The sequence below is a fragment of the Papaver somniferum genome, chromosome 9, assembly GCF_003573695.1.
Source record: "Papaver somniferum cultivar HN1 chromosome 9, ASM357369v1, whole genome shotgun sequence".
NCBI lineage: Eukaryota > Viridiplantae > Streptophyta > Magnoliopsida > Ranunculales > Papaveraceae > Papaver > Papaver somniferum.
Window position 1 is genome coordinate 141,105,193 of NC_039366.1, and position 15,215 is coordinate 141,120,407.

The following is a 15,215-nucleotide window of genomic DNA, read 5'->3' on the forward strand; positions in this document are numbered from 1 at the left end:
AAGGTCCAAACACATGTATCCCTTTTGTTGTGAGCTATATCCAATGAAAACACAAGGAGAACTTCTTAGAGATAATTTATGAGAAGTATAAGGCCTCAACCAAGGATAACATATGCATCCAAAACTTCTTAAAAATGAGTAACCTGGTTTCTTGCCAAATAATTTCTCATAAGGGGATAAAAATTGAATACTTTTTGTAGGTAATTTGTTAATTGTATAGTTTGCAGTCATAAATAAATCTGCCCAGAAAGTATCATGAAGAGTAGCCTCGATAAGAAAATTTTTGCCCACGTCTAAGATATGTCTATGCTTAACTTCTGCAATTTCATTTTGTTCAGAATTACAAGGACAAGTAAACTCATGTTTGATTCCATGTAAAGCAGTAAAAGTAGAAACTTTTTTATTTATGAACTCACCTCCATCATCAGTTCTTATAGTTACTATTTTAGTGCACAACTGGTTCTCTCTTTGTGTATTTGAAATTTAAAAATATAGTCTTGAAATCAGATTTAACTTGAAGAGGAAAAAGCCAACAAAACTTAGAAAAATCATCAATCACATTAACGTAATGGAGGTAGCCACTATGTGACATTACAGCAGGTGAAGGACCCCAAAGATCGGTATGTAAAAAAACTAAAGGTTTATAGGTATAAGAAGTGGAAATACTAAAAGGAAGTTTATGTGATTTTCCTAGCTCACAGCACTCACAGAAGAGTGGTGTTTTTATTACAGTAGTATTAAATTGTTGACACACTTTTTGTTGGGTTTGAAAAGAAGAATGAGCTAATCTGTGATGCCAGATTGCTGAAGTAACTTTATTGGTATGTAGGGCTTGAGTTGGTAGGTGGAAGTTGATTGGAAACTGACATGAGGAACCTACAACAGAATCTTCCAAGTTTGAAGATCCTGTACAATCTAATCAAATAAGTAATGGTGCAATCATTATCCGTGGTGAATTTATGAACTGGTAAAAGATTATGAGATGAATTTGGGACATATAAGACATGTTGAAGGCTGGAGTGTTTATTAGAAGTAGGAAAAGTAATAGAGCCAACCTAATTAGTGGACATACCTTCACCATTAGCTGTTTGAATATATTCGTATCCATCATAAGCAGTGTAATCATCAAGTACAAATGTATCATTAACAATATATGATTGTTTGCTCCACTGTCTGCATACCACAGATTATCATCAAAAATATTAGCAGCTGCCAACATAGATTAAAGATTTTGTGGTGGAGATTTACCTTGATAAGCAAATTTCAATCTGTTGGAGCATACTGGAGCCAAATGACCATTTTTACCACATATTTGACAAGGATATTTATGACAAGTAATTGAAGAAGGAGGTGGAACTGAGGCAAAAGTTGGAGCAGCTGATCTAAATGTTGGTGAATGAGAAACACCTCTATAAGATGGATGAAAAGGTCATTTTCCTCAGTATTAGGACTATATTCATCTCTCATAACAGGATGAGGACTACAAAAAGGATATGTTGGCGGATATGAATTGATATTATAAATCCTACGATTGTTTTGAGCTAGAAAAGCCTTATTCTCAGTATCTACAAGAATTGACTTAGATCTAGAAGAGAGAACAATTTCTTCACTAAGGAGAATATTATGAAGTTTAACACTAGTGACTGGTGGATACTTTACACGGACTGGCGTAGCGGAAGCATCAAATGAAGAGCCCAAACCCGATAGAGTTGTGACAACAATCGACCCAGCAGCTGCTAAAGCATCAACAACCTTTTGATTTATGTAAGATAATTGGTAATGAACCATTTCCTAGCTGAATGGATTGAAGTTTGGTACGAAGTTGAATTGTGTGAGTAGCAAAGACTTGTGAGAATCAATGTTGAAAATTATTCCATACCTCGAAAGAATTAGTAGCACCTGCTAAGTAAGGAACAACAAATTCAGACATTGTAGAGTATAAGAGAAGAGTAATTGTTGAATCCTCATTTTTCCACACATAATAATCAGGACTATCAATATTGTTGATTTGCTCATCCGAACAAACTTTAGCAACAGTAATATAATCCGTAGCACGATACTTATTGAGAAGCGCAAGGAATAAAGATTTACAAGTTAGAAAGTTGTCTTCTTTGAGTTAAAGAGTAATAATGTTGGCTAATTGATGAAGAGAAATCTTAGAAATTGACTTAGAATGATCCATTGAACAAAAGATTAAACAAAGTAAGAATGAGAAATAGATTTTAAAATCAATAAACATAAATAGATATGAAGATCAAGAAACGAAGATGATGAAAAAAAAACTAGATCTAGAATCGTAAATACGAAACTGGCTGAGAAACACAATAAACGAGTGTAACAGAAAACAGAGATAAAAGATCAAGAAAGAAAGATTCACTCGTTGTAATTGAAGGGAAAGGTTGAGCTCACAAATAACCATTAATGGCGAAGGTAAAACGTGGATCGAGTTGTACCTATGATACCAAGATAGATGAATTATGCTTCTCATTACATCAAACCTTACACATATCATCACAGACATAGAGTTTGTATACTCTCATTGACACTAACAACCACATAAACATTTTTTTTTTATCAGCAAAGAAAAATATTTCATTGATCAGAAAAAGGGGGCACAAAAGACTTGTACCACCCAAGAGGAAACAAACAGAAAAGAGAGAAGAGCAACAGAAACATAGAAGTAAAAAAGACCACAAGAAAAAAGACTAGAAGCTAGGGAGGATAAAAATACACCGTATTCCAGTTGTTTATGACTGAATCAAAAGACACCTGCTGAAACTCATCAAAACAAAGCGCCCAAGAGAAGAAACAGTACTTAGCTTTGTCGATAACCCATTGAAGTTCCGTTTTCTTGTTGCAGAAAACTCTAGCGTTTCTCTCTAACCATATAGACCACATAAATATTAAGCACACAATGACGGATACGTGTGAATGACAACACATTGTAAAAAGACAGTTACAATTAAAGAAATAGTTACAATTAAAGAAACAGAAACAGAAATGTTGACTGACTCACTGAGTGATATATTGACTATTATGTGCTAGGTGGATCCTTATTAGGAGAGGTAATGCAAATTATATATTTAACGGAGGGAAGATAATGCTAAGTTAATGATGACTCGTCTAACAGACACCTAAATATACAACCTAAAGCTAACCTAACCATTAGACGTTTTGCTAATGAATGATTTATAGGGAAGGTAACACAAATTAGACATCTTTAGAAGGGAGAAACACACAAAATACCCCTAAAAAATGTAAAGTTAGTGGACTTTAGAAAGTTACTTGGCTAGAAACAAAGCATCCGACTCAACCAGATATTTAGTTTCGGCGAGCCTTGACTATGCTATGACCTGCTACCCATCTGTAACATGGCATAGCCAAGACTTGGCCAATTAGCACATTCTGCAGAACTTGAGGAGCATATTTTTATTTTTCTTGAAGCATGTTTTGAGGAGCATAGTGGTTGCTTGTGTCATGCACCGAAAATGTGTCATAGTAGTGATGACTTTGGCGCAGCTTGTGGACGTAGGAATATAGTATATCGTTGTTTGTATACCCAAAAAAGAAGGCCAAAAAAATTTGTTTTTCCTGATTGACTGATCTTTGTGTTATTTTTTTTTTTTTTTGGAGGAACCTGATAAATCATAAATCTGACTAAAAACGTCATATCCCTCAACCATGTGATGGTCTCTCTTTTTATGAACTTCCCTATTTATATTCAAAAATAATCACAAAAAAATTTAGTTGTCATTGCCAGATTTGCCTAACTGGATGTCAAAAACTAATTCCTATTTAAAACTCTGAATTTCGATCTAAATCCCTAGAAAATTCCGCCCCACCTCTCTAATTTTCTCTCTCACTTCCTCTGTTCTTGAATCTCTGGAGAAATTTCTCTCTTTTAGAACTTAAGGAGAAGAAGAAGAGATATTTCTCTAATGGCGGATGGATCAGATAAAAGTTGGATATTAATGGTAACAGCACAATCGCCAACAAATATTGCAGTAATAAAATACTGGGGGAAAAGAGATGAAACCCTTATTCTTCCAATAAATGATAGTATCAGTGTTACATTAGATCCAGATCATTTATGTACAACAACAACTGTCGCTGTTAGTCCCAAATTTGAGAAAGATCAGATGTGGCTTAATGGAAAGGTACACACATTCATTCACACATTCTTTTTTTTGTTCTTGTTTATTGTTATTTCATGTTTCAAAATTTTAATGTTGTTAGCTTGTATACGGTTTTGTTTTAGTGTAGGAAATATCCTTAGCTGGTGGTAGATTTCAAAGCTGTTTGAGAGAAATTCGAAGCCGTGGAACTGATTATGAGGATCAAGAAAAAGGGATTTCTATTAAGAAACAAGATTGGGAGAAGTTGAATGTTCACATTGCTTCTTTCAATAATTTTCCAACTGCTGCTGGTTTAGCTTCTTCTGCTGCTGGATTTGCTTGTCTAGGTAAGATTAGTTTGTAATTTACTTCAAGGAATAAGAGTTTTTAAGTTTGTTATATCAGTTGAGTCAAAAATTTGATGAAGATGTTAGCAAGATGGAATTTTTAATTTATGGAAGGCGTTCATGTTTTTATTGGATTAGATGACTGTACTGTGATGTTCAGTGTGAAATTTCTAGTAGGAGTTGGCCGTCGGGGGAATAGGGACAGATCAGAGAATTTTTTTTTAAATAATTGTATCTAGTTTTATTCTGTAGACTCTGGACCATCAAATGCTTTGTTAACAATACTTGATAGCATATATACCTATGTGACTGTGTCTGACATCGGGTCTAGTTAAACTAGAGAAATATGTGTGAGCTAAATAAACATGTTTAGTAGTTTTAAAAACCTGCCTATCTGGTGATCTTGATCATATAAGATTTGTATTTTCGAAGATATTTTTTAATCAGTTATTTAAGGTATCTTAACTTTCTTTTTCAGTGTATTCCCTTGCAAAACTAATGAATGTGAAAGAAGATCAGGGGCAGCTTTCTGCTATAGCAAGGCAAGCCCATTTAACTCTGTATTTGCTCCTTATATTGAATTGCCAATGTTGCTCGTCTCGAAATTTCCTCCATGTGCTAGAATCAAGTATCTTGTTGCTTCAAAACCACTGTGGTTGTGAATTTGTCAGTTAAACTGTGCAGCTGTAGTTATGTTCACTATTATGTGTATCAATTCAAATCTTTGCATGCTTTTGAGTTTCACAACTTATTATGGTTTTACTTCCAATAGTTACACCTATTGCATTCCTATCTCATATTCCGAAGCTTGAATGTAGTATGTTCCCTTTATCCAAATATATGTGAATTAGCACAGTAGTTAATTCTTCATAAACTTGGGTACTTACTTCTACAGGCAGGGATCAGGCAGTGCTTGTCGCAGTCTCTATGGTGGATTTGTCAAATGGGCCATGGGAAATGTAAGGTCTTAATGCCTCGCGTTAACAGTGGATTGCTTATCTTTAGCCATCTCATCCATTTCACAGTCAATATCTAAATCCGTATTTGTAATTGGTTAGGATCCAAATGGAAGTGATAGCATTGCAATTCAACTTGCAACTGAAGCGCATTGGGATGAGCTTGTAATTATTATTGCAGTGGTATGTGTCACCCTTTGTCCTTTCATATAGTTAAATCAAATGGTATCTATAATTGCGTTCTTTTGGATTCCATTCATTTATTTTGAATGGAATGGAATTTTTTCCCATAGTTCTCTTTTATATGGTGATGCATCTGCAGGTGTGAGTGCCTTACTGATTATAAATTTTGATTTGATGATGATTCATCACAAGAATTAGTAATTTATGTAACATTAGGATGGAGCCAATCTAAGCGTGATGAGACTAAACCCAATCTTGTTCTTTTTATCAATTTCTATCTTCTGAACTCAGTTTAGCCTAATTCAATGACATTGACACTAGCTTCTATAAATTGCAATAGGACTACTCTACTCCTTCACCAGCATCCGCTAGTTACTATTTTATTTCCGCTACTTAGCTCTGATATTTAAGCTTCATTTCTGTTTATCTAGGTAAGTTCTCGACAAAAGGAAACAAGCAGCACCTCAGGAATGCGTGAAAGTGTTGAAACAAGTCCTCTTCTCCATCATAGGGCAAAGGTAAATTACAAAATGTCTATGCTGTATGTTTATTTCAAGATCTCATTTACATGCTCCGAGGAGTTACTTTATGTCCATGTAAAAGTACCACCTGTGATGGAGCCTGATTCTTTTTTTTTTTTTTTTTTTTGGATTCTGATAGGAGGTAGTGCCGGAACGCATAGTGCAAATGGAAGAAGCTATCAAAAATCGCGATTTTCCATCATTCGCTAAGTTAGCTTGTGTTGACAGCAATCAGTTCCATGCATGCTGCTTGGACACATCTCCCCCCATTTTCTATATGAATGATACTTCCCACAAGTGAGTTTTGTTGTTTTAGTTTCTCAACTCGATATTCATGTCAGCTGTAACTCGTGATCTAACATATTTCCTATTTGTCAATTTCAGAATCATCAGTTGCGTGGAGAAATGGAACCGGGCTGAAGGTACACCACAGGTAGGGAAATATTATACTTTACTAATTTGTATAAAAGACTGAATATACATAAATGTTCGTATACTGTTTCCTGGGAGAATTCTTCTCTGGTTATTGCAAATAAGTTATTCTGATTTATGAAATCTGGGACTTGACAGGTGGCTTACACCTTTGATGCGGGTCCAAATGCAGTTCTAATTGCGAAGAATAGACAAGTTGCTACCCTTTTGCTCCAGAAGTTGCTATTCTATTTTCCTCCTGCTTCAGAAACCGATTTGTCTAGGTATAAACTACTCAGGCTTTGTTTTCGTATTTCCTTTGCTTGGTTAGCATTTTTGTATCTTGAGATAAGGTATGAATGTATACTGTAAGTGCTATAACCATTGTTTTCCTAATATGAACAATTTCGTCCGATCTCTTGTTTCAGTTACTTGATCGGAGACAAGTCAATACTTAAAGAAGCTGGAATTGAAACAATGAAGGATGTGGAAGCTTTGCCACCACCTCCAGAAGTCAAAGATAACATCCCATCCAAGAATGCAGGTGATGTCAGTTACTTCATCTGCACTAGACCTGGAAGAGGTCCAGTAGTTTTCAGCGATGAAAAAGCTCTTCTCCACCCAGAAACTGGGTTGCCGAAGTAAATTATATCTGATGAGGTTTTCTGTTTTTTATTGTTCTTTTCCTTCGCGGCTTTCCTTATCCAATACCCCTGCCAGATTGGTTTAATCAGGCTACCCTCAGTATGTTAGGCTTGTCATTGTAATTGGTTTCTTGACCTGATCTCTGCTTGAGTTATTTTTCTTTCTCAATTTGTATTTGATTTTTTTTCAGTTTGGTTTTAATGTCATAAAGGGTTGTTGTACTGTTTCAGTTGGTTCAAGGACCAAGATAATAAAACTGTTATTTAAGAACTACTCTTTCACCATCTTCCATCAAGGCATGCCGTAGGCCCATCTAGAATCCTGCCAACAATTTCATTTCACTTCACCCTACTTCTTCCCATCTGGAAGGTAAAGATAACCAACGCAATCTGAAAATGGGTTCTCAACATGTTTTAGAATCAATGAACAAACTAGTCATAAAAAACCATAACAGCAAACACCAATCGGCAACAGGCCAATGAAAGACGCAAACAATCAATATTCTCTTTCTCTCTCCTCTGAATCGGGCGACAATGCACTTCCACCTCAGTTAGTATTTTCTTTGTTTTTTAACTAATAATTTGTTTGTTTCGAAGTTTGATCATCTGTTCTTGTTAAAACTAAAACTTTACAATGATTTGCATTTTCATTTAACAGATTTTTCATTCATAATCTCTGCTTATCTCTCTATTTATTCATAATTTCTTTTATTCATTGCATTATGTTCTACTAATCATTTAGTACTCTTCTAAGATGTGTTTGCAATTTGTTGTTCCCCTAATGACGTTTGTCACTTATATTGTTGTGTTCATGGCGTTTGCCGAGCTTGTATTTACAAATCGTTTGATGAAATGGAAGATCTGTGAGAGATTCAATGATGTTTGGTTGAAGAAGATTCAAAGTTGTACTGACTCAGTCCCTAGTCAAAAGTCCCGCTCACCAAAAAATTCAAAAAAAATCAAAAATTCCATTTACTTTATCATTTGTAAGTTTAGGCTTACCTTCGCTATTAGCCTAAACATTTCCAGCTGTAGTTTCCTTAGTTACATTCCGCCCCAATCCCATATCTTAAATGAGTATAATCCGGTAAAAGGTAACAATATTATCCGAAGTCATAGTCATTACCCAAAAACCTTTGTCACCACCATCACTATTAAAACTTGACAAAAACCCTGATAACTGTATCAACCCTAAAACTTTCAGTAATTTCATCATGGAAGAAGAAGGATCGACACAAGTTGGCGAGTTGGTTAGCAAATTCAAAAAAGAAACTCTGGAGTTAGGAGATATCAATGATGCAATCATTGTTCAGCCGGAGAATGACAAAGCTGTGGAAGAAAGCACTTGGGAAGCAAGTGCTATTGGAAGGGTCATTATAGAAGGAAAGATGAGTCATGATATGGTGCTTAAATACATACAATTTACCTGGCCTTTCATGACATAGGAAGATGTCAAAATCGTGGAGATAGATCCAAATACCTTCATTTTCAAGTTTAGCAACTGGGATCTTCTGAACAAAGTTATAAATGAACGTCCCTGGAATATCAACAAAAAGCTCGTGGTTGTTCATGATTATATTCCTGAGATGGTGTATACGGCAAAGCACTGGGGTTTCCAACACTTTTGGATACAACTCAGATTTATTTTGCCTGAGCATATGAATGTAGCAGTTGTGACGAAGATTGGATAAATCATGGGAGAGGTGGTAGATATTGATCCAAAGGATGCTATCCCAGTTGGTAGTGACCCAGTCAAAGTTTGTGTGAATGTTGATCTCACCAATCCTTTAAGAAGATGTGTTAAGGCAATAACAAATGCTGGCTTGACTCGCTGGATCAAAAAAAATTTTGAGCGCCAACCTCCTGGCATATGCACTGAATGTTACATGATCAAGCATTGTAGGGGTGCTTGCAAGGAAGCTGCAAACTACTTGGATAAGGCTCATGAAAAGCCATAGTTTTTCGGAAAGGTCGACAATCTTAAGAAGACAGTGAGCACCAAAAGTATTGTTAATGCACCGGCATCTAAAAGCAACCAGAAGACCTTTACTAAAACTACTGTTTTTGTTCCTCCTAAAGATGGTGAAGCTGTGAACATGGATTTTCTTCTTAAGCAGAAGGATGCGGATGATGAAGATAAAACTAGGCTAGGAAAAAGACTTAGGATTACTGATAACTCCAACCCTAACCCTAAGGAGGATGAATCTTCTTCTTCTACCAACATCATCAATGATTCAGGCACGGATTTCCAACAAGCTCAGAGATGCACAACTCGAGGAAAACAAACTATTAATGCATCAAAGGAGAGTCAGGTACATTCCATCATTAATTTAACCCCTTTCTGCATTAAATTTTACTGCTTCATAAATTTTGCAATCATATTAGTTTTGACTTTTACTCACAATTTAAGAATAGGTTTATCACGTAAAATTACACGCATTTATTCTCATATTAGGGTTTATAAACTTTTTACAAGTTGTTGTTTCTTATATTTTTTTTAGTAAATTCAAATTTTTTTGTCAGTATGAGAATACTTTCTTGGAACGTGCAAGGTTTAAAAACCTATGAAACCCGTAATCACCCGAATGATCTTGTCAGAACCCAAAATCATGATGTAATTTTTCTGTGTGAAACTAAAATAAAGCAAGAAAAGAGTAAGCCCATACTTAGTCACTACCAATATCTGAACCAAGCTTTCATTGAGCCAGTAGGATTATCTGGAGGTTTAGTGATCCTTTGGAAGAATGGTTTTTATATGTGATTTGTTAGAATCTAGATTAAATACTTTCAACCTAGCAGTTCAACATGATCCTAGTAAAGTTGAATACCTTCTTACTTGTATGTATGGCTATGCCAACTATAATAAGAAGAAAGAGCATTGGGAATTTATTCATCAAATTTGTGAAAACCATTCTGGACCATGGATTCTTATTGGAGATCTAAACTTTCATCTTATAGATACCAATAACAACACTACCTCTTCTGTTGATGGTCTTGTTAACAATATTGTTCAATCTTGTGGTCTTGAAGATTTAGGATTTGTTGGGAAAGATTACACATGGTCTAGAAACAATTTAGGGACTGGCATTAGAAGATCCAGGATAGACATGACTTTAGGAAATGTTGAATGGAATAACAACTATCCAAATTCCAAACTTATGCATCTAAACCAAATTGGTAGTGATCATAGTCCTATCTTGTTTCTTACTAATTCTCATGATTCTGCTTGTTGGAAGCCTTTTAAATTCTTTCTAACTTGGTTAGAAGATGAAACCTGTTCTTCTGTAATTGAAGAGGCTTGTAACATTGATATTACTGGTTCACCTGGTAAAGAAGTTTCAATCAGCTAGAAAGAGACTTTCATTCTGGAACAAACATCACTTTGGTAATATTAATCAAAGAGTGGATGAGTTACAAAAGGAGCTGGAAGTCTTACAATCACTTCCACCTACTGATGACAACCACAACAAGATTCTCTGCATCAACAAAGATATTAATAAGTGGCACAAAACAAAGAGTGAATTCTATCAACAGAAGTCTAGGGATCACTTTTATCAAAGATATGGACAACAACAACAAATACTTCCACACTAAAGTCATCACAAGAAGAATGAGAAATAATATTGATGCTTTACAAGATCATTCTAATAATTGGTTATTCACAAGGGAAGACATATCACATCATCTTACTTCTCACTTCAAGAGCATAAGTACTTCTGCTCAAGTTGTTCAAGATGAAGGCCTTTTTCAGTTACTTTCATCCATTGTTTCTGCAGATGAAAATGCATTGCTTACTAGAGTGCCTTCTCTTCAGGAAATTCATGATACACTGAAAAGCATGGAGAAGTGGAGTGCTCCAGGACCTGAGGGTTTCCAAGAAGGTTTTTATAAAAGTCAGTGGCATATTATTGGAGATGATGTAAGCCAGATGGTTACTAGATTCTCTGAGACTAAGCATATGGTGAAAGAAATTAACAAAACTTATATATCACTTATTCCCAAGAAGAAGAAAGCCATTTGTGCATCTTATTATAGACCTATTGGTCTATGTAATGCTTCTTACAAGATAATTTCCAAAATCATTGTTAACAGACTAAAACCACTGATGGAAAATATTATTTCACCTTACCAAGAAACTTATGTTTCTGGCAGGTTAATAAGTGACAACACAATCATTTCTCCAGAAGTAATTCATTCCATGAAAAATAAAAGAGGACAAATTGGTTGGCTATCCCTCAAACTAGATATTTCTAAGGCCTTTGACAGGCTTGAGTGGAATTTCCTATTAAAAGTTCTAGAGTACTTTGGTTTTAGCAAAGAGTTTTGTGATCTCATATATCAATGCATAAGCACTACATCACTGTCAGTTATGTTAAATGGATCTCCATGTGAAGAATTCATACCAACAAGGGGAATCAGACAAGGTGATCCACTATCACCATATCTTTTCATCCTTTCTATGGAATTTCTATCAAGACATCTTGTTGCTGCTCAACAAGATAAATCAATTCAAGGTATTAAAGTGGCTGCTACTTCTTCATCCATCAATCATTTTATGTTTGCAGATGACTGCTTGATTTTCACTCCAGCAAATCTTTCTTCAGTCAACAATCTGCTGGAGTTATTATAAAATTTCAGCACACAATCAGGTCAGATGATTAATTTTGATAAATCTTCAGTGCATTTTAGTAAGCATACAAAACCAGAAGTTGCTGCAACTCTCGCACAAATTCTAGGTGTCAAAACCATGAATTCAAAAGAAAGATAACTTGGTTCTCCTTTGCTTCTAGGACATTCAAAGCAGGAAGCATTTAAAGCAATTGAAGAAAAATTCTTAAGCAGATACTCCACATGGTCTTCTACTTCTCTCACACAAGCTGGCAGATCTACCATGATCAAACATGTTCTTAATTCTTTGCATGTATATCAAATGGGTACTTTTAAGCTTCCCACACATCTGATCAACAAGCTTACAACTATTCAGAGAAAATTTTTCTGGGGTCACAATTCTAATAGAGGATACAATCCAATTGGTTGGCAAATCCAAAGATTTTGGAGGTTTGTCTTTCAGAGATCTTGAGAAACTAAACTTAGCCTTGTTAACCAAATTGGCATGGAGATTGTGTACTGAAACAGATGCACTCTGGACTAATATCATGGGAAGCAAAGACTTCAATTATGGCAACATTCTTCATCAAGACATTAAAGCAGAAAATTGTTCTTATACCTAGAATGGAATAACTAAGGGTTTGCAGGTAGTTCAACAAAACTATTTCATGGAAGTGAATAATGGGAAGAGAACCAAAATATGGTTAGATAGGTGGATCCCAGGTGAATATACACCTCCTCAACCTGTTAACGATCTCCATAGATTCTATCAAGATGTCGATGAATTAATACTTCCTAATACTAACAGCTGGAATGTAGTTCTTCTTGATCAACTCTTTGATATCAATACTTCACAGAAGATACAGAATATATTCTTGGATCCTTCTAAAGAAGACAATATGGTGTGGATGCCATCAAGAGATGGAAAATTTTCAGTTAAAAGCACTTACAAAAAACTCACCATGAATACTTCAGAAGCTATAGTAAATGGAATAATGATTCAGAAAAACACTTGGAAACGACTTTGGAAGAGTAATACAGCTCACATAATTAAGTTGTTTTCCTGGAGATGTATTCATGAGTCTCATCCCACAAGAAGCAGATTGGCTCGATTTAATCCCAGCATAGAAACTCAATGTGCAATATGTGGCCACTGTGAAGAAACAATAAAACATATTCTATTCCATTGTAGGCATGCTAGAACTGTCTAGAGATTTGTGAATGTAGATATTGATGAAGTTCAAAGAAGTTATGATAATATCTCAGTCTGGGTTGAAAGATGGTTCTCAAACAATAATTATAATGAAGATGATAAAGGTTTAGCAACTTTAATGATCACTGCATGGATTTTATGGAAGGACATGTGTGACAAGGTTTTCCAGGAAGTTAATCTAAACCCTTTTAATAGTATGCATAAAGTACATTATCACATGAACTTTCATTTGCATAGCTCATCTGTGAGTCAAAACATAATACATCCTCCTGCACATTCTCTTTGGAAACCTCCCTTGCAAGATGTTTTAAAATTTAATATAGATGCCTCATTTGATGAGAATACTAATACTTTTGGAACTGGCATTGTTTTGCGTAATCATGCAGGTAGCTGTGAAGGGTTTAGAGAAAACTACTCAAATGGAGTGCTAAGCCGGAGGCTGGAGAATGCACAGCTATACGAGAAGCATTATTGTGGGCTCAAGAAAAGCAACTCACAAATATCCATATAGAAGCTGATGCAAAGCTAGTGATTCAATAGATTACTGATAACGTACTTCTCATTCAGTGGGAGAATAGGAATATACTGAAGCAGATTAAAAGTCCGAGTAACAGTTTTAATTCCTGCAATTTTACTTATGTTAGTAGAGTTGATAATAGAGTGGCTGATGCAGTTGCAAGAACTGTTAGAGAAACAACCACAACCATTAATCTTTTAAATAATTTCTCTGAGGATATCTGTAGTCTCTTGGCAAGAGACATAAACTCTTCTCCTATTTAAGCAATAAAATGCATTATTCGTATTAAAAAAAAATGTTTTAGAAAATTCCAATCGCAAATTTTTGCTTAACTGAGTAATGTAGAATGGAGAGATGATTTATTGATAAGAACCCAACAGACAATTAAGTTTAATACTCGACGACTATGTCAATAGTATTGAACGGCAAGCGAGCACTCCATAATCGGTGCCTATCCATCGGTTGTCCTCTAGGCATGGCTTCCTCATGCATGCCCCAGATAGGGGTGGGACTTGGGTTGGGTGGGTTCAACCCGAACATTGGGCGGGCATGGGAAATGTATTTTGAAATTTTGGGCAAGCTCGGACAAAATTTTAATAAACCCGAGTTAAACTTGGGCAATCATGGGGACAAATATTTCTAACCCGAGCAACCCACCCAACCCGAGGAACTATAATATAATTAATAAACTATTTTTATAATTGGTAGTATTATCTATTAAGTATTGTAGGGCTTGTAGCCCATTGATGTGCGGTCCAATATAGTATCTAGGGTTTTCTTCCTACATGTATATATAGGATATTGTATCTAGGCTCCGGGGAATGGCAACGCTCCTCCTCCCAACACGACACCTAATGACGCATCCAATGGAGAAATTTCGAAGTTGGCCGAATTGGCACGAGTACAGGAGATCCACGGAAGAAACATAGACCTGATGAAGGATGCAATCAACAACATACTCAACTTTCTTATCAGCCTGACATCGGATCCGAATGATTCACCCACCCCGGAAACTCAAAGACTTGGGACTGACGTCTCGGATGATCACTCTCAGGTTAACAGCTTCACCACCAATCAAAAACCGGTATACCAGGAAGCAGCTGCGTTGGTGGAAAATTTATGTGAACTTTTAAACCAGTGAGCTGAACATTTGCTGCTATCAATCAAATAGCCCTAGACGCATGTTTGGTTCCCTCGCGATCAAAGACTCCAAGATCAGGGATGTCCGTCAATAATATTACATTTACTGAGGACGACATGATGGCAGAAGAAGGGCATAATCGGGACCTACACGTCACTGTTCGCATCAAAGATTCGGAGTTCAAAAGGGCCCTTGTCGACACGGGGGCGTCCTCCAACGTTGTTACTCTCAGAATTCTCAGGATAGCCAAGGTGCGGCCAAGCAAAATCATACGTCAGTCTACCATGATAACGAATTTCGAAGGCAACCTAACCGGCACGTATGGATACATCAACCTGAATCTGTCAGTAGGGCCAATCCAGTAAAAGGTAAAGTTCGAGGTAATTGAAAAGGAGCCAAACTACCACATGATACTGGGGAGACCGTGGCTCCACGATAATAGGATCATTCCTTCAACATATCACCAGTGTTTGAAGACCATGTTGAATGAAGAAGTTATTTGTATCCCCGCGTCGTTATCTCCTTATGCTCCAATCCCCGCGTCGTTATCTCCTTATGA

At 36.0% G+C, this 15,215-nt stretch overlaps 2 protein-coding genes across 2 annotated transcripts; both read left to right on the forward strand.

Annotated features, from left to right (window-relative positions):
- The first annotated feature begins 3,718 nt into the window (after positions 1 to 3,718).
- On the forward strand, positions 3,719 to 7,451 carry LOC113311043 (diphosphomevalonate decarboxylase MVD2, peroxisomal-like). The gene is made up of 10 exons (XM_026559892.1): positions 3,719 to 4,157; positions 4,264 to 4,462; positions 4,941 to 5,004; positions 5,358 to 5,421; positions 5,521 to 5,601; positions 6,033 to 6,119; positions 6,262 to 6,419; positions 6,507 to 6,555; positions 6,693 to 6,817; positions 6,962 to 7,451. Exons 1-10 carry the CDS (start codon positions 3,939 to 3,941, stop codon positions 7,176 to 7,178), a joined length of 1,263 nt encoding a protein of 420 aa, XP_026415677.1. The 5' UTR covers positions 3,719 to 3,938; the 3' UTR covers positions 7,179 to 7,451.
- A 2,470-nt stretch (positions 7,452 to 9,921) lies between these two features.
- On the forward strand, positions 9,922 to 10,527 carry LOC113312645. Its single transcript, XM_026561382.1, has one exon. The coding sequence runs from the start codon at positions 9,922 to 9,924 to the stop codon at positions 10,525 to 10,527; it is 606 nt and encodes a 201-aa protein (XP_026417167.1).
- The last annotated feature ends 4,688 nt before the right edge of the window (positions 10,528 to 15,215 follow it).

Bases quoted from the DNA above. Each gene is read 5' to 3' on its own strand.
- LOC113312645 (XM_026561382.1), top strand. From the start codon at position 9,922: ATGGTTTTTATATGTGATTTGTTAGAATCTAGATTAAATACTTTCAAC.
- LOC113311043 (XM_026559892.1), top strand. From the start codon at position 3,939: ATGGCGGATGGATCAGATAAAAGTTGGATATTAATGGTAACAGCACAA. The intron at 5,602-6,032 runs GTATGTGTCACC...CTGTTTATCTAG, and splicing joins TTGTAATTATTATTGCAGTG to GTAAGTTCTCGACAAAAGGA. The intron at 6,420-6,506 runs GTGAGTTTTGTT...TGTCAATTTCAG, and splicing joins ATGAATGATACTTCCCACAA to AATCATCAGTTGCGTGGAGA.